Source organism: Lolium perenne, chromosome 2, assembly GCF_019359855.2.
Source record: "Lolium perenne isolate Kyuss_39 chromosome 2, Kyuss_2.0, whole genome shotgun sequence".
Classification (NCBI taxonomy): domain Eukaryota; kingdom Viridiplantae; phylum Streptophyta; class Magnoliopsida; order Poales; family Poaceae; genus Lolium; species Lolium perenne.
This window is the reverse complement of record NC_067245.2, coordinates 135664845-135686609: the sequence shown is the minus strand read 5'-3', so window position 1 is coordinate 135686609 and position 21765 is coordinate 135664845. Positions and strand designations below refer to the sequence as shown.

Below are 21765 nucleotides of genomic sequence, written 5' to 3'. Positions count from 1 at the left end.
AAGCTATCAAGTCCAACTACGCCTTCAACTATTTAAATAGAGTTTGTAGTACGGCACAAGCTTAAAGACAACAATCCACTACTAATTTTAACTTATTTATCCAGCAAGCCTTACCATCTAAATACCACGAAACATTTGCAAAGAATCAAGTTATCAAAGCTCAATGTTCTACAAGTATTTTATTATACACTACCACATGCAACATTTCCCGTTTCCAACCATACAACAATTTAACAAAGAAGAAACTTCGCCATGAATATTATGAGTAAAGCCTAAGGACATATTTGTCCATATGCAACAACGGAGCGTGTCTCTCTCCCACACAAAGAATGCTAGGATCCATTTTATTCAAACAAAACAAAAACAAAAACAAACCGACGCTCCAAGTAAAGCACATAAGATGTGATGGAATAAAAATATAGTTTCAGGGGAGGAACCTGATAATGTTGTCGATGAAGAAGGGGATGCCTTGGGCATCCCCAAGCTTAGACGCTTGAGTCTTCTTGATATATGCAGGGGTGAACCATCGGGGCATCCCCAAGCTTAGAGCTTTCACTCTCCTTGATCATGTTGTATCATCTCCCTCTCTTGATCCTTGAAAACTTCCTCCACACCAAACTCAAAACAACTCATTAGAGGGTTAGTGCACAATCAAAATATACATGTTCAGAGGTGACATAATCATTCTTAACACTTCTGGACATTGCAAAAAGCTACTGAAAGTCAATGGAATCGAAAAATCCATCGAACACATCAAAACAGGCAATGCGAAATAAAAGGCAGAATCTGTCAAAACAGAACAGTTCGTAAAGACGAATTTTATTGAGGCACCAGACTTGCTCAAATGAAAATGCTCAAATTGAATGAAAGTTGCGTACATATCTGAGGATCACTCACGTAAATTGGCATAATTTTCTGAGTTACCTACAGAGAATTTTGCCCAGATTCGTGACAGCAAAGAAATCTGTTTCTGCGCAGTAATCCAAATCTAGTATGAACCTTACTATCAACGACTTTACTTGGCACAACAAAACACAAAACTAAGATAAGGAGAGGTTGCTACAGTAGTAAACAACTTCCAAGACACAAAATAAAAACAAAGGTACTGTAGTAAAAACATGAGTTGTCTCCCATAAGCGCTTTTCTTTAACGCCTTTCAGCTAGGCGCAGAAAGTGTGTATCAAGTATTATCAAGAGACGAAGTGTCAACATCATAATTTGTTCTAATAATAGAATCAAAAGGTAACTTCAGTCTCTTTCTAGGGAAGTGTTCCATACCTTTCTTGAGAGGAAATTGATATTTAATATTACCTTCCTTCATATCAATGATAGCACCAACAGTTCGAAGAAAAGGTCTTCCCAATATAATGGGACAAGATGCATTGCATTCAATATCCAAGACAACAAAATCAACGGGGACAAGGTTATTGTTAACGGTAATGCGAACATTATCAACTCTCCCCAAAGGTTTCTTTGTAGAATGATCAGCAAGATTAACATCCAAATAACAATTTTTCAATGGTGGCAAGTCAAGCATATTATAGATTTTCTTAGGCATAACAGAAATACTTGCACCAAGATCACATAAAGCATTACAATCAAAGTCATTGACCTTCATCTTAATGATGGGCTCCCAACCATCTTCGAGCTTCCTAGGAATAGAAGTTTCGCGTTCTAATTTCTCTTCTCTAGCTTTTATGAGAGCATTTGTAATATGTTTCATGAAAGCCAAATTTATAGCACTAGCATTAGGACTTTTAGCAAGTTTCTGTAAGAACTTTATAACTTCAGAGATGTGACAATCATCAAAATTCATACCATTATAATCTAAAGCAATGGGATCATCATCCCCAATGTTGGAAAAAATTTCAGCAGTTTTATCACAAGCGATTTAAGTAGCTTTAGCAGCTTGTGCAGGTTTTTCGCTTTGCATTAGAAGTGGAAACATTGCCAACACCAATTATTTTATTATCAATAGTAGGAGGTGCAGCAATATGTGGAGCATTAGCATTGCTAGTGGTGGTAATAGTCCAAACTTTAGCTATATTATCTTCTTTTTCATTTTCTTCTCTTTCCCACCTAGCACGCAATTTGGCCATCAATCTTATATTCTCATTAATTCTAACTTGGATGGCATTTGCTGTAGTAACAATTTATTATTAAGATTTTCATTAGGCATAACTTTCGATTTCAAAAGATCAACATCAGCAGCAAGACTATCGACTTTAGAAGCAAGTATATCAATTTTCCCAAGCTTTTCTTCAACAGATTTGTTAAAAGCAGTTTGTGTACTAATAAATTCTTTAAGCATGGCTTCAAGTCCAGAGGGTGAATTCCTATTATTGTTGTAAGAATTCCCATAAGAATTACCATAGCCATTGTCATTGTTATAAGGATATGGCCTATAGTTGTTACTAGAATTGTTCCGGTAAGCATTGTTGTTGAAATTATTATTTTTAATGAAGTTTACATCAACATGTTCTTCTTGTGCAACCAATGAAGCTAACGGAACATTATTAGGATCAACATTAGTCATATCATTCACAAGCATAGACATAATAGCATCAATCTTATCACTCAAGGAAGAGGTTTCTTCGACAGAATTTACCTTCTTATCTTGTGGAGCTCTTTCCGTGTGCCATTCAGAGTAATTGATCATCATATTATCAAGAAGCTTTGTTGCTTCACCAAGAGTGATGGACATAAAGGTACCTCCAGCAGCTGAATCCAATAGGTTCCGCGAAGAAAAATTCAGTCCTGCATAAAAGGTTTGGATGATCATCCAAGTAGTCAGTCCATGGGTTGGGCAATTTTTAACCAAAGATTTCATTCTTTCCCATGCTTGTGCAACATGCTCATTATCCAATTGTTTAAAATTCATTATGCTACTCCTCAAAGATATAATTTTAGCAGGGGGATAATATCTACCAATAAAAGCATCCTTGCATTTAGTCCATGAATCAATACTATTCTTAGGCAGAGATAGCAACCATTCTTTAGCTCTTCCTCTTAATGAGAAAGGGAACAATTTTAATTTTATAATGTCACCATCTACATCTTTATACTTTTGCATTTCACATAGTTCAACAAAATTATTGAGATGGACAGCAGCATCATCAGAACTAACACCAGAAAATTGCTCTCGCATAACATGATTCAGTAAAGCAGGTTTAATTTCAAAGAATTCTGCTGTAGTAGTAGGTGGAGCAATAGGTGTGCACAAGAAATCATTATTATTTGTGGTTGTGAAGTCACACAACTTAGTATTTTTAGGAGTACCCATTTTAGTAATAGTAAATAAAGCAAACTAGATAAAGTAAATGCAAGTAACTAATTTTTTTGTGTTTTTGATATAGCAAACAAGATAGCAAATAAAGTAAAACTAGCAACTAATTTTTTTGTATTTTGATTTAGTGCAGCAAACAAAGTAGTAAATAAAACTAAGCAAGACAAAAACAAAGTAAAGAGATTGGGATGTGGAGACTCCCCTTGCAGCGTGTCTTGATCTCCCCGGCAACGGCGCCAGAAAAAGAGCTTGATACGCGTACAACACGCGTCCGTTGGGAACCCCAAGAGGAAGGTGTGATGCGTACAACGACAAGTTTTCCCTCAGTATGAAACCAAGGTTTATCGAACCAGTAGGAGCCAAGAAGCACGTTGAAGGTTGATGGCGGCGAGATGTAGTGCGGCGCAACACCAGGGATTCCGGCGCCAACGTGGAACCTGCACAACACAAACCAAGTACTTTGCCCCAACGAAACAGTGAGGTTGTCAATCTCACCGGCTTGCTGTAACAAAGGATTAGATGTATAGTGTGGATGGTGATTGTTTGCAGAGAACAGTAGAACAATTGCAGTAGATTGTATTTCAGTATAGAGCATTGGACCGGGGTCCACAGTTCACTAGAGGTGTCTCTCCCATAAGATAAACAGCATGTTGGGTGAACAAATTACAGTTGGGCAATTGACAAATAGAGAGGGCATGACCATGCACATACATATTATGATGAGTATTGTGAGATTTAATTGGGCATTACGACAAAGTACATAGACCGCTATCCAGCATGCATCTATGCCTAAAAAGTCCACCTTCAGGTTATCATCCGAACCCCTTCCAGTATTAAGTTGCTAACAACAGACAATTGCATTAAGTATTGCGCGTAATGTAATCAATAACTACATCCTCGGATATAGCATCAATGTTTTATCCCTAGTGGCAACAGCACATCCATAACCTTAGAGGTTCTTGTCACTCCTCCAGATTCACGGAGACATGAACCCACTATCGAGCATAAATACCCCCTCTTGGAGTTACTAGCATCAACTTGGCCAGAGCATCTACTAATAACGAAGAGCATGCAAGATCATAAACAACACATAGATATAAATTGATAATCAACATAACATGGTATTCTCTATTCATCGGATCCCAACAAACACAACATATAGAATTACAGATAGATGATCTTGATCATGTTCGGCAGCTCACAAGACTCGACAATTAAGCACAATGGGGAGAAGACAACCATCTAGCTACTGCTATGGACCCATAGTCCAGGGGTAGACTACTCACACATCACTCCGGAGGCGACCATGGCGGCGTAGAGTCCTCCGGGAGCTGATTCCCCTCGCCGGCGGGTGCCGGAGGCGATCTCTGAATCCCCCGAGATGGGATTGGCGGCGGCGGCGTCTGCGGAAGGTTTTCCGTATCGTGGCTCTCGGTGCGGGGGTTTCGCGATGAAGGCTATTTGTAGGCGGAAGGGTAGGTCGGGGCGTCGCGAGGGCCCAGGGGAGACAGGTCGGCGCGGCCAAGGGTGGGGCCGCGCCGCCCTACCCCCTGGCCACCTCGTGGCCCCACTTCGTTGACTCTCCGGTCTTCTGGAAGCTTCGTGGCAAAATAGGCCCCTGGGCGTTGATTTCGTCCAATTCCGAGAATATTTTCTTACTAGGATTTCTGAAACCAAAAACAGCAGAAAACAACAACTGGCTCTTCGGCATCTTGTTAATAGGTTAGTTCCAGAAAATGCATAAATATGATGTAAAGTATGCATAAAACATGTAGATATCATCAATAATGTGGCATGGAACATAAGAAATTATCGATACGTCGGAGACGTATCAACCGACCAGGTTGGCCCTTTCTGCGCTGCACCCCGCGGGCGGTATAGGCTGGTCTAGTTAGGTTCTGGACATTTTTTTATGTTTCTGTATTCTTTTCTTTTGTCAAATTTGGAAAATATGCATATTTTAAAAAATGAAAATAATATTTTTGAAAAGTATGCATATTTGAATTGTTTAAAATGAATTTTGAAAAAATCAAGCTATAAAAATGTTAAAAATTGAAAAATATTCATATTTGAAAACTATTCAGATTTTGAAAAATGTTCAAATTCGAAAATTATGCAAAAAAAATATTCAAATTCGGAAATTATGAAAATTCAAAAAATGCTCAAAATTTTAAATTCCTCAAATTAAATGTTCAAATTTAGAATTGTTCAGATTCAAAACAGATAAGAAATGAAAAGAAAAAATGAGAAAGAAAAAAAAAAACTGGGCCGGGCCAACATACCTCGCGTGGGTGTGCGGTGGTCCGTCGGCACCGACCAGGTCGGCGGACAGGACGTCCCCACTCTACAGCCGCGGCCTCCAAGAGCGCAAACCCTGTCGCTGCTTCCCTTTCCTGGCCCGGAGCTCGCCCAATCTCTCACCGGTTTCTCCCCAATCCGACGGACTCGAGGCCGGGCGGAGGTGTAGGCGGAGATGGCGCTGCGGCGGGCCCTCCTGAGATCGGCCGAGATCTCCCCCGGTCGCAAGGTCAAATCCCTATCTTCTCCCTCTCCCACACCCCCTCTCTCGCGCTTGGATCTGCAGGTCGTTCTCCCTGTAAAATGGAGGGACTGGCGGATTTGCGATGTCGGAACCGGAGAAGGGTGCCGGCAGCTGAAAATATCTCTGGGGGACATGGTTTCTAATTCAGAGGACATGTAGAAGAGATCGAGTTAGATCCTAAAATGGCCATAGTCAGCTCGACACGTCCCACAATCGCTTGTTTCAGCTGTAGGAACTACAGTACATGCGCACCAGTTCGCCCGACGTTTGGCTGGACTGACACCGCGTACACCCGAGTTATAAATTTTGGATAGAGATTATAGTTTACTGGTACCTCATGTGCTTTGTGGGTGTAATTTGATGTTGCAGGGTTAGGTTCGCAAAACTTGCTTGCTGGATTTTATTCCTCTTTTTATGTGCTCTGATGCCGTGTCACCGGAGAATTCGTGTTGTGTTATTCATTTTTCTGTGTGCAGTCTTATAGTCTTTCAGTATCCCTTATGATTATGATGAAATGGTTACAAGTTTCATCATTTCCTGATTGGCTGGGGCATGTGGTCACTTCCTTGCGCTGGAACATGTAAAGAAAAATATATGGTACTCTCCTTTGCTTGGACTGCTAAATGGAGTAGCAGGCTTTTCTCTTGAGACTATTGTTGTTTCCCAACGTGCATCAGAATTCCAGTTTTAACGGTAGTTTTCTCATTTTAAGTTTCCAACTACTTCCTCCATATGGAAATAAATGACTCACATTTGTCTAGATTCACGTGTATCTCCACACTAAAACGCGTCTAGATACATGTGAATCTAGAAAAACCCGAGTCACTCATTTCCGGACGGAAGGAGTATTATAAGTTTATTATCAAGATCTGACATATATGGATGAAATAATTTCAGTAAGGCCTTGTTTGGCAGAGAGGTTTTCACGTGGATTTCAGTGTTTTTTCCAGGCGCAATAAAATACACTCAGAAACACGTCGTGGGCCGTTTGGCAGCCAGGTTTTAATTGGGCTAAAACTCTTCCAAACCCAGAAAACCCGTCGGGTAGGAGTGTATCTGAAACGCTCGGGTTACCTCGCGTTTTTCTCTCTCGTCAGCTCGTTAGATGGTTCCGGCGGCGCAGAGAAGCGAAAAAGGCGACGCTCACGTTTTTCTGGTTCATCCGCTGTACACGAGTCTAATTTCTACCCGTGTCTATGCATGAGAACTTGAGGAATTTGTTGTTGCTGCTGGCTAGCTCTACCTGTGTCTATGTAGATTATTATACCCGCTTGCCAAATAGATAATCAAACAAGAGTATTTGTGAGGAAGAGGATTGTAGTGTAACAAAGTGTTTTGGGTGACAAGAGTGTTTTCACCTAATACACTTGAAAAAATACTCTCAAATACTTTTATATACACTCTTGCCAAACAAGGCCTCAAGGCGATCTCGGGTTTAGCTCTTATAAGGCTAATTGAAAGTTAAAAGTGATATAATCGTTATTCCCTTTGTTCTCCACTTGGGTTTTGCTGCACATGACCCACTGTTACAGCTGCACCATCTCTTTTTCAGTATTAGTTCCTTCCTAATCCTTATCTAGGCGACCTGGAAAGCCATATAGCATGTGCCATTGATGGTTTTCTTTCCTGTGATAAGTAAAATATAATATAAATTGCCAATTTGATATTAATCAAGCATTTTGGTTTTACTGTGCTATCTTTGATTTTCTGATAGTTAGTCTATGGACTATTTGCTCTTTGCTGGGCTCATATATGCTTGATTCTCATCAACAAGCCAATATCATATGACACAGTGAAACCTTCATTTGCATAAATTGGGAACTGACCTGAAACATGCAATAGGGTAATGCATTCTTGACTTCATTTGGCCATATTTTGTAAAACATTATCCTTCATTATTCTCATGTTTTAGATGGAAATACTTTTGCTCCAGACCCATTTTACTAAACTAAAACAACCACAGTAGTCAGTTAACTGCTTTTGATAGGTTTCTTCTGAGAGGAGTCTCCATGGCACCTTCATACATGGTGTCACAGACTATCCATGTACTTCACTAGAGAGTTAAGTCTAGGAAATAAAGAATAATCAATTAACCCATTCCTCAAACTTGTGACCTTCGCCGATGTGCTTACTCGGGCATAATATATAGTTTTGACAGTTTAGGGCGTGAAGTATCAAATTTTCTAGTTGAGTGTTGAGTCAGACTTGGTCAATGGTTGAGGGTTGTAACAAGCATATTTTTCTTTTCTTTAATGCATGATTAACTTCCCTAGTGCTTGTGTTCGAGATACAATGCTGGTCAAACCCTGTAAACAGCTTGCACACCAAAATCTACTGAATAACAGAAAAGTATAAAAGTTAAAAAAATTAGAAGAGAAGCAGAACATATGACCGCCAAACTAAGTACAGAGAGGTTCACTTGTGTCCATCCCATCTCATGTTGTCTGCTACAAATCCCCCAGATTGAAGCACAAGACTTGTCACCCATTAGCCATGCCCATCCATCCATGCGGTCAGAACACATATGAGGCAGAAAAGGAGAAAAGAAATGCTACACTAGCCCACTGCCTAGCCTCCTGCTCCGCCTCCAATAGCATCAGTGACTCACTGGCTCCGCAGCAGCAGGCCGCTCACCAGATTGGCGGTATCTGTGCAAGAGGCTAAGGATTCGTCATTTCTGGAGATTGCCAACAGGGGGTAGACAATCCTGAGCTCCCTTCCCAATTCCAACTCCGGATCTATATGTGTGTGTGTCTAGGATTTGGGTGTTTCGATGATCTGGGGTTTGGTTTGGGTGGTGGAGAGTTATGGAGGGCGGCCATCATGATGTTCATCGCAACTCGCAAGCGTGGGGTTTGGTTTGGGTGTGTCTAGGATTTGGGTGTTTCGATGATCTGGGGTTAGGTTTGGGTGGTGGAGAGTTATGGAGGGCGGCCATCATGATGTTGTTCATTGCAACTAGCAAGCATGGGTTGATGGGAAAATCACGCTGCTGTGTATTTAGTGATTGTAAATCCTTTCTGGTAAGGTGTTACAATTTGTTGAGTTGATGTGCTTTAATAGGAAAAGTGTGATAATTGCCGCTGGTTGGGTATTCCAGTTCATTTTCTTTTCATGTTGGCGCTTACAGTATTGTGTTAGCTACATGGATTTCTCTGATTTTTGGCAGGCAATTCCCATTTTTGTAATATGTGTCCTGATAGTTTACTGCGGACAACATGTGATTCATATATGCTATGCTCTTGCTGTAGTTTGACCACATTCGGTTAGCTTGTTTTCTGGCATCATTGCATTATTAATCTTCATTTACTCTGAAGCTACAACTGCTTTTTTAGTGTTCCTTCACTCCAAAGTTGGCTCATGCATAGTTCTAGTCATGTTACGATAAAATCCATTGGCATACCCTCATTTTGTATTTTTTTTTCTCTTCTTTCCAGGCCGCTCTTGAGTACCTGCATTCTCTATCAAGGGCACAACCTGCTCGTTCTCTCGCATGTGCTGGCCACCATCTGGCTGGCAGATCATTCAGCACCCAGGCTGCTACTACGTCAAGCACACCCCAGCCTCCACCCCCACCCCCACCCCCAGAGAAGACTCACTTTGGTGACCTTAAAGATGAAGATCGCATTTTCACCAACCTCTATGGTCTGTATGATCCGTTTCTGAAAGGTGCAATGAAGAGGGGTGACTGGTACAGAACCAAGGATTTAGTGATTAAAGGGGCCGACTGGATAGTGAATGAAATGAAGAAGTCCGGTCTACGAGGGCGTGGAGGTGCAGGTTTTCCTTCTGGCCTCAAATGGTCCTTCATGCCCAAACTCTCTGATGGACGTCCTTCTTATCTTGTCGTTAATGCTGATGAGAGTGAGCCAGGAACTTGTAAAGACAGAGAAATAATGCGTCATGATCCCCACAAGCTTCTGGAAGGGTGCCTGATTGCTGGAGTTGGAATGAGGGCGTCAGCTGCTTACATCTACATTAGAGGTGAATATGTGAATGAGCGTCTCAACCTTGAAAAAGCTCGGCAGGAAGCATATGCATCAGGACTTCTTGGTAAGAACGCTTGTGGATCTGGCTATGATTTCGATGTGCATGTACATTTTGGTGCTGGGGCCTACATCTGTGGTGAAGAGACTGCCCTACTGGAGAGCCTTGAAGGCAAGCAGGGTAAGCCACGGCTGAAGCCGCCTTTCCCTGCCAATGCTGGGCTTTACGGCTGCCCCACAACTGTCACAAATGTTGAAACTGTTGCTGTGTCTCCAACAATTCTTAGGCGTGGGCCAGAGTGGTTTGCAAGTTTTGGCCGCAAAAATAACTCAGGAACGAAACTGTACTGCATCTCAGGTCATGTGAACAAACCTTGCACTGTCGAGGAGGAAATGAGTATACCTCTGAGGGAATTGATTGAGAAGCACTGCGGGGGTGTGAGAGGAGGATGGGACAACCTGCTTGCCATTATCCCTGGCGGTTCATCTGTTCCTCTGCTGCCAAAGCACATATGTGATGATGTGTTGATGGACTATGATGCACTGAAGGCTGTCCAGTCTGGATTAGGCACTGCAGCAGTTATGGTGATGGACAAATCCACGGATGTAGTTGACGCGATTGCTAGACTGTCGTACTTCTACAAGCATGAGAGCTGTGGGCAGTGCACGCCTTGCCGTGAGGGTACAGGATGGCTGTGGATGATCATGGAGAGGATGAAGGTGGGCAATGCAAAGCTAGAAGAGATCGATATGCTGCAGGAGGTCACAAAGCAGATTGAAGGGCACACGATCTGTGCCCTTGGGGATGCTGCAGCATGGCCGGTGCAGGGGCTTATCAGGCACTTCAGGCCTGAGCTGGAGAGGAGGATCCGTGATCGAGCTGATAGGGAGCTGCTGACGGCAGCTTCTGCATAAGAAACATCTGTACTAGTTTCCTGGTTTCATTCACAGAAATAATGCAAACTGGTGGAGCTCATTTTTCTGTACAAGGAGATGAAGCTTTGCTTATTGGTTTAAACCTTTATGTCGATGTTTATTTGATGCTCCTAAGAAGCAGGTGTATTTGATGAAGTAGAAACGAATATGAAGGATTGTACACTGTATGTTACATGAGCCTTCTTGTTTTCTTTAATTTTCAACTATGATTTGCTTCGAATCCCCAGAATCTGAGTTCATTTCTTAAAATTATGTTAGACGCCAATGTTTTCTGGTGTTGATATTATTAGGACATGCATTTGCCATCAAAGAAATCCAGCGGACAACTTCCAGAATTTTCTTAACTACGATTTCTGAAGGTTTTCTGTATTTGATTTGTACCATACCATGTTATTGCAAGCTACTGCAGTAGCACTTTAGTTCAGTGTTTTTTTCTGATCACTTATGCAAATATGCAGTTAAACAATAGAAAATTATGCTCCCTCAGTCTTACCAAGGTTGTCTTAGATTTGTTAAAATTTGGATTTATCTAGATGTATACATTTAAATTTTGATAAATCTCGGACAATTTTCGTGGAAGAGTGGGGGTATTATCAACTAAACAAAACAAAGTTGAGGATAGGATAAGCAGACAATAGCTCGCATTTTAGAAATAGAAAAGAGAAAGACAGAAAGTGATACGTGTGGCCTTTGGACACCGCCTCCTCAAGACCGACAAGTCCTCCTCGTGATCCAATGACACGAGCTCGAGCCCAAGCCCTACACCAAGAGGTGAATTCTCTCCTTTCCACGTATGCATTTGATACCCCTTTGGATGGCGTGCTACTTCATGCAAATACCCTATGTTCAATCAGGTACATCAACCGAGACGCAAGCCATGAAGACCACGCCAAGGAAGGATGATGCAGCCCCGCCTAACGACGACGCTACACCATGGCCAAGGAGTTTCCCAAGTGAACCGACAACCCAAACCCAAGCCATACACGTCAAGGTGAACTCTATCCTCTCTACCCTCGATCTCGGTACCCACTTGAATGGTATACTACCTCATGCAAGTGTGTTGTGTGTCATTAGGTATAAGTCTAATCAAGGACATGAGGAGGAGGAGGATACACCATTGTTCAAGGAAGGAAGAAGAAAGAAGAAGAAAGAAGAGAAGAGGAGAAGAAGGGAAGAAGAGGGAGAGGTGGCCGGAGCCTCCACCAAGGAGGGAGGCCGGAGCCTCCAGGCTGCCCAGACCGGCCACCATGCAAGGCCGGAGCCTCCAGGCAGCTCTGGCCGGAGCCTCCAGGCCCTCCCTGGCCGGTACCAATTCCTGGAGAAGGTGGCCACGCACGAGAAGGCAAGGCCGGTACTACCGGCCATGCATGGCCGGTACTACCACCCAAACCTGGCCGGTACCTCCGGCCTTGGTACCGGCCCAGGTACCGCTCGGCCGCCCAACCTTACAGTACATGCTTCGCTCTATTTGCTGCATTTCCGGTACCATGGCCGGATGGCCGGTACTACCACCCAAACCTGGCCGGTACCTCCGGCCTTGGTACCGGCCCAGGTACCGCTCGGCCGCCCAACCTTACAGTACATGCTTCGCTCTATTTGCTGCATTTCCGGTACCATGGCCGGTACCTCCGACCGAGGTACAGCTCGCCCCAAAGTCAGCCCAATCTGAACCGTTGAAACTCATCTGTGTGGTTGTAACTTAATTAGCCTCTTTCCCAAACTACCCCTTCATGAATCTGAGCTATATGTATCCACGTATTCCCCATTTGCTAGGGTTAGACAAGATTTGGCTTAGAATAGATTTTGAGCTTTGTCTCCCTAGGGTATCATCCCTCTGTAATCAAGGCCACCCTTGTTGTTGATTGGATTTGTGAGTGAGATTCTAGTGTGGTGCACTCTCTCACCGATCTCCGTCTCCAACACCGGTCTCTCACCTCGGAATTCTACCGCGGTCTCTTTCGTGGGTGATTCTATTCGGCGTGGTCCATCGAGCCACGAGTGTAAGCATCGGTTGTATCGGGTTGGTGTGCGTGCGTGTGTCCTCGTGTTCCTCGCGTTCATCGTGTTCTTCGTTTCCCCTCTTTTCCCCTTTCGATTCCGGGTCAATTCGCGAGATCGGGCCACACAATCGGGGTCTTAGACCTCATCATATGGTATCAGCAGCCTTTGGTTTCCGCGGATTTGAGCCCCCACCCACCCAATTTCGTCTCTAAAATTTTTCCCCAAAAATCCCCAAAAATAGCCCTAAATTGCCTTTGACGGATCTGCGATTTTGTTGCGTTTTGAGTGGTTTTGGTCCATGGATTTGGTGTCTCTAGTGTTGATCTACTAATCCCCCACTTTCTATCCACAAATTCCTTCGATTTTCGAGTTTTGGGTCAATTGGATTTGGATTTGGGGAAGAACAAGAGAGAGAAAGAGTGGCTCGCGTGAGCTCACAGGAAGAAGAACGTGTGAGCGGTACCTCCGGGTGGAGGCTCCACCCGTGCACGAGCGGTACCTCCGGGTGGAGGCTCCACCCTCCACTACCGCCCCTCCTCTCCAAGGCCGGCCACCACCACCATCTCCATCCAACCACCGCCGACCACCACCACTCCTCTCCGCAGCCGGTAAGCACCGCACCCCCCTTAATGATCGGCAAACACCGCCACCCCCCTTAATCACCGGCAAACACCGCCACCCTCGCAAACCATCGGGAAACACCGCCGAGGCAAACCACCACCACCGCCGCCACCGCAAGCTCACCGATACCGCCATCGGCATACCACCGGCAAACATCGCCGCTGCCCCACCACCACCACCACCGCCGCTAGCTCACCGATATCACCACCGGGATACCACCGCCATCGACGCCAAGCTACTTTGACCCGACTTTTCTCTTAACTTGTGTTTGCTTGTTCCGGTTTGAGTGCCTTGTTTGTGAAACTAACCCGCAGCTCCGAAGCAAGCGACGACATCCTCGGCACCCCGAACTTGCAAACGTACTCTTGACACCACCGCCCTCATCGCAAGTTGTGTGTTCCGACACCGCCTAACATTTTCATCTAGGTATAATGATGAGGACATCCTATCTCTTGATACAACCGCTGTACCTACAGCCACACAAATACAAGGACCAATCACTCGAGCTCGTGCCAAACAACTTAACTATCAGGTACTTTCGTTTCTTGGAACTATTCCTCACATACATGAGAATATGATGCTGCCTAAATCAGATATGTTTGTTACTCTTAGAAATGATGGACCAAGCATGGATGAGGAGGACAAGCATTGGAGCATGATCACGCATGGAGGAGATGGCAGCAACCGTTTGAGGATTGAAGATGACGCCGCAAGTGGAGATTTCAGAACTTTGAAGCCACCATAAGAAGAGATGAAGACATGGACGAAATATAGAGTTTCCCACTTCATAATTTCGTCCATAGCATGTTATGGTGCTGCGTCACCTTTAGTTTTGGGCCAGGCCCATGTCATTTTCGCAGGAATTAAGTCAGCCACTTTTTAGAGTCCGTATTGAAGGGGGAAAGGCCTTCTAGGGTTTGGTGCATCATTCGCATACCTGTAGCAGCTTCAAATAGATCGTATATCAATTCTCTCTCTCTAAAAATATAGAAAAAAGGGGTCTGTGCCCCGAGATCCGCCATAAAAGGCCCAAGCCATAACAAGTGAGAAGCTATACGGCTCAACTCTAACATAATTACCCTAATATAGCTGGCTCTTTGGGTTCGACCACCATACGTATGGTTGGCCGAAACCCCACCTTTTCCTCCTTTAAATACCCCCATAGCCATCACGTTTAGACTCGGATTTTGATTAGACTAAAAGTTAGCCATTGCTGCAACTCTCGTGTACTTCTTTTGAGGCCAACGCCCAGAACAAGACCGACTATTCGGAATCCCACCTTTTCAATAAAACTTTCATCTATATCCGCAATATTCTGATTGCAATATTAGTTTTTACTTGTTCTCGATTTCAGGTAGGAATTAAGACCCTCGCTGGTCAGGCTGATCGTGCTCCCGCAAGATCAGTAACTCCCGGAGATTGTCCTAGCGATTGCATTGGCGCACGAGCTTTGCACGTGTAGTCGGATCGTCAAGCACGAACTCCACCAACAAATCGAATTATCTCCATCTCATCGAAAGATCGGACACCTTTGCCCTATCAAGTGGTATCAGATTTCAGGTTGCTCGGTGAGAATTTACTGTTTTTCCTAGTGTAGATTGCATCTGCCATCATACCCATAAACCACGAAAAAGCCAACAAAAAAAAATACTGTTAGGGTTTAGATCATATCATCCCATAAACCCCCTGCCACGCCTTGCATTGTCTTTTCAGTTTTGCATAGTTGAATTTGTGTCTGCATCTTCGTGTTGAGTTGCTGGTCTTAGCGTCTAGTTCCTTTAGAGTTTCGAGTTCTGGTCATATTGGTTACGCCGCCGCCACTCGCACCTTACGCAGATCACCGCCATATACACCTGCCACATACTTCCGCCATTGCCATATTGATGAGGTCTAAGACCCCGTGTGTGGCCCGATCTCGCGGATTGACTTCGAAACCAAGAGGGGAGATGGGAAAACGCGAGGAACACGAAGAACACGACGAACACGAGGAACTCCGAGACTCACGCACGCACACCAACCCGATACACCCGATACTTACCCCCGTGGCTCGATGGACCACGCCAATAGAATCACCCGGAAGAGGCACGCGGCAGAATTCCCGGTGAGAGATTGGTGTTGGAGAAAAGGGGATTGGTGAGGGAGAGAGAGTAGCTTGTACTAGAATCTCACTCAACAATAACCAAATCAACAACAAGGATGGCCTTGATTACAGAGGGATGATACCCAAGGGAGACTAAGCTCAAAATTAGGTTTGAGTTCAAAACAAGTCTAAAGAGCTAATGAGGGGTTCCAGCTACTTATATAGTCATACATGGCCAGCAAGGGCGAACAGGTACGCGAATGGATAAGTTAAGGCAGTTTGGTGGGGCATTCTCGTCAGGTCCGGTTTGGGGCCGGTCGGACCGGGCCTGGGACCGGGCTGTCCGGTTTGGGGCCGGTCTGACCGGGCTGTGATCGGCCGTCCGGTCATGGGTCCGGTCGACCGGCGCAAACCGAAGCTGCGAAGTTTCCGGTCCTGGGTCCGGTCGTCGTCCGGGGACGAGGGAGCTGGCCCGGTTTGCGGCCGGTCGCCCGGGCCTATGACCGGGCGTCCGGTTGTAGGTCCGGTCTGACCGGGTCCTGGACCGGCCAGCGTCCGTCTCTTCCTTGGAGCGCTTCGTGCGACGTCGGCTTCGGCTTCATGATCATCTCCATGTCCAGTTGCTTCTCTCCTTCCCTTGACCTTGGCGTCTCCTCCTCTCCGTGGTCTTGACGCGTCTTGTACCTAATGACACATAGCACGTCGGCATGAGGTAGCAATCCATCCAAAGGGGTACCAAGATCAAGGGTGGTGAGGAGCGAGTTCACCTCATCATGAAGAGCTTTGACTCGGGCTCGTGTCATCGGTCCACTTGGGGAACTTGTTGGTCTTGGTGTAGCGACGTCGGTGACCGGGGCTACATCATCTCCCCCCCCTTGGGAAAGAGTCGTCCTCGACTCTTGCACCTCCTCATCTCCATGATAGGGTGACAAGTCCGAGACGTTGAACGTGTTGCTCACCAAGTACTTGGATGTTGGTATGTCGATGACGTAAGCGTTGTCGTTGATGCGCTTGAGGACCTTGAAGGGGCCATCTCCTCTTGGCTTGAGCTTGGAGTTGCGCTCATGGGGAAACCGGTCCTTCCGGAGGTGGATCCAAACGAGGTCTCCTTCTTCGAATATCCTTGCCTTCTTCTTGGCGTTGATGTGGTTGGCTTGACGAAGAACATGTGCTTGTATGGTTGCCCTTGTCTCTTCATGTAGTTTCTTGACGGCGGCGGCGCGCTTGTCGAAGTCCATGTTGATGCGCTCGTGGAGGGGAAGCGGAAGTATGTCGAGTGCCGTGTAAGGTTCGAAGCCGTAGACGACCATGAAGGGGCTCCTTGATGTAGTCTTGTGCTTGGCGCGGTTGTAGGCGAACTCGGCGTGAGGAAGGCACTCCTCCCATGACCTCAAGTTTTTCTTCACGAGGACCCGTAGGAGGGTGGAGAGGCTTCGATTGACCACTTCCGTTTGGCCGTCCGTTTGCGGGTGCGATGATGATGAGAACAAGAGCTTGACTCCAAACTTCGCCATGATCGACTTCCAAAGATAGCTCATGAACTTGACGTCTCGATCCGACACAATGCTTTGCGGTACTCCATGTAGGCGAACGATTTCTCTGAAAAACAATGAAGCAATGTGTGAAGCATCGTCGCTCTTATGGCAAGGTATGAAATGAGCCATCTTAGAGAATCTATCCACTACAACAAATATGGAATCATGACCATGCTTAGTGCGAGGCAAGCCTAGAACGAAATCCATGCTAATATCTGTCCATGGTGCAAAAGGAATAGGCAATGGCATGTAGAGACCATAAGGGTTGGAGGTAGACTTAGCTTGTAAGCATGTTGTGCACCGACGGCAAAGGCGCTCCACATCTCGCTTCATCTTTGGCCAATAGTAGTGGGTTGAGAGCATGGCATATGTCTTGTCACGGCCAAAGTGGCCCATAAGACCTCCTCCATGAGACTCTTGCAAAAGCAATTTTCGAAGCGAAGACGCGGGAATGCAAATCTTGTTGGCTTTGAACAAATAGCCATCATGCAAATAGAAATCATCCACTCCTCGCTCAACGGAGCACTTCTCAAAAATGGGAGCAAAGAAAGAATCGGAAGGATAGAGTTCTTTGATCTCTTCAAGTCCCAAAACATGAAAATCCAAACGAGTTAGCAAAAGGGTGTTTTGCGGGAAAGAGCATCCGCCACAACATTGTCCTTGCCCTTCTTGTATTTTATCACATATGGGAAGGACTCAATGAACTCGACCCATTTTGCATGTCGTTTGTTCAAGTTGTGTTGGCTTTTCAAATACTTCAAGGACTCATGATCGGAATGAATGATAAACTCTTTTGGCCAAAGATAGTGTTGCCAAACTTCAAGAACACGAACCAAAGCGTAGAGCTCCTTGTCATATATAGGATAGTTGAGGCGTGCGCCATCTAACTTCTCACTATAGTATGCCACGGGTTTGCCCTCTTGCATAAGAACACCGCCAATACCAAGCCCACTTGCATCACACTCAATCTCAAAAGTTTTGGCAAAATTTGGAAGAACAAGAAGTGGAGCTTCGGTAAGACGTTTCTTCAACTCATCAAAAGCGTTTTGTTGGGCCTTGCCCCAAACAAACGGAACATTCTTCTTGGTAAGCTCATTCAAAGGGCAAGCGATGGTGCTAAAGTCTTTCACAAAGCGGCGATAAAACCCGGCAAGTCCATGGAAGCTTCGGACTTGGCCAACATTTGTAGGAGTAGGCCAATTATGGATGGCCTCCACCTTGGAAGAATCAACTTCAATCCCATTAGCGGAAACCACAAAACCAAGAAAAACCAATTTGTTTTGAGCAAATGTGCATTTGGGGAGGTTAGCATAAAGCTTTTCATGGCGCAAGATGCACAAGACTTCTCTCACATGTTGCACATGGTCCTCGAGGTTTTTGCTATAAATAAGAATATCATCGAAGTAGACAACCACGCTCTTGCCAATGAGAGGACGCAAGATGTGATTCATGAGGCGCATGAAAGTTGATGGAGCATTGGAAAGACCGAAAGGCATAACGAGCCATTCATAGAGACCAAGTTTGGTCTTGAATGCCGTTTTCCACTCATCACCAATAGCCATGCGGATTTGATGGTAACCACTACGCAAATCGATTTTAGAGAAAATCGTGGCACCACTAAGTTCATCAAGCATATCATCTAAACGCGGAATGGGATGGCGGTAACGGACGGTAATGGCATTGATGGGGCGACAATCCATACACATCCGTTGCGTCTCATCCGGTTTAGGCACAAGGATCACGGGAACCGCACAAGGGCTAAGGCTTTCTCGGACGTACCCTTTGGCGAGGAGATCTTGAATTTGGCGGTTGATCTCCTTTGTCTCCTCGGGGTTGGTGCGGTAGGCGGCACGGTTTGGGAGCGGAGCGCCGGGTATTAGGTCGATGCGGTGTTCTATGCCGCGGAGTGGTGGTAGTCCATGAGGGAGCTCGTCGGGGAAGACGTCTTGAAATTCCTGCAAAAGAGACAACAAAGACGGAGGAATGTTGGTTAAGTCGTTAGTTGCCGACGAGGGTCCCTTGCATATGAGCACGTAGTGCAATATGGTGGATGGGTTCTCTTGTAGCTCTCTCCACTCACTCTTGGTGGCTAGAAGGACACTCTTGGACTCACTCATATATGGCTTGTGGCGCTCACTATCTTTGTGGTGGGTCGCTCCCTCTCCTCTCATCTCACTATGGTGGGTGCGGAGTTGTGCCCTCGCTAAAGCCTTCGCATTATCCGCGATGATTTGGCTAGGAGTCATCGGGCGCAACTCGAACTTCTTGTCGTTGACCTTGAAGGTGTATGTGTTGGAGAGTCCATCATGTATAGCCTTCTTGTCATATTGCCAAGGGCGGCCAAGCAACATGTGGCACACCGTCATGGGTACCACGTCACACTCGATGGTGTCCTCATAAGGGCCGATCTTGAAGTTGACGGTGACGGTATGTTGTATCTTGACGTTGCCCTTGTCACTCAACCATTGGATATGGTAAGGGTGAGGATGCTTGCGGAGAGTGAGGTGGAGCTTCTCACACAACTCGGTGCTCGCAAGGTTGTGGCAACTTCCACCATCGATGATGACCTTGATAGACTTGCCACCAATTCCGGCACGGGTTTGGAAGATGTTGCACCGTTGTTCTTCCATATCATGAGGTTGTGTGGTTAGCACCCTTGTGACCACAAGTGAGGGACTTGGGTCATGCTCACATAAGAGAGGATCTTCTCCACTTTCTTGCTCATAAGCTTCTTCACTTTCCACGGCGGCTTGCACAAGGGCTTCATATTCATCCTCATCAAGAGTTTCGATGTCACCATTCTCCATAGTGATCATGACCTTGGTGTTCTTGCACTCAAACGATTTGTGACCTTGGGTGCCACACTTGAAGCAAGTGACACTAGAGGGTCCCGTGGATGCCTTAGAGGAGGCGGTGGAGGAGACCGTTTGCTTCATGCGACTTTGGATAGTCGGTCTCTTGGATGGTGTAGAGGATGCGTCGGCCTTGGCACTTGTAGCTTGAGGAGTTGATGTAGTAGGAGGAGTCGATGTTGCGAACTTGGAGGTGAAGTAGGTCTTGGCCTTGGAGTACTTGATATCCTCAATCACTTGGCGCTCGGCCTTCGATGCTTGGTGGACTAACTCAACCATGTTGGAGTAGGGTTGGAACTCGACGATCCTCTTGATGGGGTAAGAGAGGCCATTGAAGAAGCGAGCAATGGTTTGCTCCTCGGATTCTTGGATGTTGGCGCGCATCATAGTGAGCTCCATCTCCTTGTAGAACTCCTCAACGGTTTTGGTGCCTTGCTTCAACTTTTGGAGCTTGTTGAAGAGGTCTTTCATGTAGTGCTTTGGGACAAAGCGAGCATGCATTTCCTTCTTCATATCTTCCCAAGTGTCAATTGGAGGTTCACCCTTTTCTTCGCGAAGAGTGAGGACTTGCTCCCACCAAGTGTTGGCGTAGTCTTCAAACTCGAGTGATGCCATAGCCACTTTCTTCGCACCGGAGTAGTTGTGGATGCGGAAGATCTTGTCCACCTTGAGTGCCCATGAGAGGTATGCTTCAAGGCTGCCTTTCACCTTTGAACTTGGGCATGTTGAACTTGAGCTTGCCATACATGTTCTCTTCATCCTCCAAGTTTCTTCTACGAGGAGGGGCGCCGTCCACTCTTGCGGCTAGAGGTGGAATAGGAGGTCTTCTATGGCCAACCATAGCATTGGGTTGGTGGTGGAGTTGAACACTTGCTTCACTTGGTTCACGGTGAGGATGTGGTTGAAGATCTTGTCGCGGTTGAGGACGATGCTCAATGTTGGGTCTCTCATCTTGATCATGGTGAGGCTCTCCTCGTCCACGTTGGTCATGGCGAGGGTGGCGACGAAGATCTCGCCGAGGTGGATCTTGAGGATCTTGGTCTTGGGGATGGCCATCACGCCCATGGTGAGCATGGCGATCCACTTGGTGACGATCTTGTTGAAGGTCTTGAGCTTGTGGAGGACGCTCATGTGGACGAGCATGGCGATGTATTTCTCCACGCCTAGAGTTGGAGCGGGAGTCTTCATGACGAGCATGTGAGCGATGAGTTCGATGATGGTCTTCACGCCTTGAAGAAGAGCTTGGGGACGAAAGGCCACCATGAGAGTAATGGTCTTCATGCCTTGAGGAAGAGCTTGATGAAGAGGAAGTAGAGCGGTGTCGACGAGGGCGACCCAAGTTGGTGATGGCGCGCTCGAGGCTATCCATGCGCCGCTCCATGTTGGCATCATTGGCCGCCATTTGGCCATTCAAGTTGTCCGTAGCTTCACGAAGAAGGGCCAAGTCGTGGTTCACGGTGGAGAAGTTGTGAGCCACTTCATCGTATTGCTCATCGATGCGCGTCTCGAAGAGGGAGAGTTGCTCCTTGAACTCTTGTCGTTGCGTCCATAGGTTGTGTTGAGTAGCCAACCTCTCGGTGTTGCGAAGGATCTCTTCATCCCTATTGGTATCTCCGTTCCTATCCATGATGGAAAGACAAGAACTATGTTGTGTATGTTAGTGGAAGGAGACTACCTCGCACTCTTACCAAGGTAAGATAGTATTGAGGTAATCCACCAAACCGAAAGCAAGATCAAGTGTATCGGGAACACACGCAAAATCACACGCAAAAGCTAGCAAATATGGTGTTAGGCGAGTGTTGTGGAAAGCCAAAAGACAAATCCAAGATCGAGTATGTTGTCAAAAGTGGGTGAGGTCCAAAAATCCAAATGTCAATGTGAAGATCACTATAAACACGGAAAAAGTTGTGGAACACACACACGAGA

The 21765-nt window shown here is 45.8% G+C and overlaps 1 protein-coding gene across 1 annotated transcript; it reads left to right on the top strand.

Moving 5' to 3' along the window:
- The first annotated feature begins 5630 nt into the window (after positions 1-5630).
- On the top strand, positions 5631-10970 carry LOC127333432 (NADH dehydrogenase [ubiquinone] flavoprotein 1, mitochondrial). Its single transcript, XM_051359819.2, has 2 exons — positions 5631-5813; positions 9266-10970. The coding sequence occupies exons 1-2, from the start codon at positions 5760-5762 to the stop codon at positions 10727-10729; spliced, it is 1518 nt and encodes a 505-aa protein (XP_051215779.1). The 5' UTR covers positions 5631-5759; the 3' UTR covers positions 10730-10970.
- The last annotated feature ends 10795 nt before the right edge of the window (positions 10971-21765 follow it).

What these genes read in the sequence shown, in the direction of transcription:
- LOC127333432 (XM_051359819.2), top strand. Translation starts at nt 5,760, where the DNA reads ATGGCGCTGCGGCGGGCCCTCCTGAGATCGGCCGAGATCTCCCCCGGT. An exon ending in AGATCTCCCCCGGTCGCAAG is followed by an intron (nt 5,814 to 9,265) that starts GTCAAATCCCTA and finishes TCTTCTTTCCAG; the next exon opens with GCCGCTCTTGAGTACCTGCA.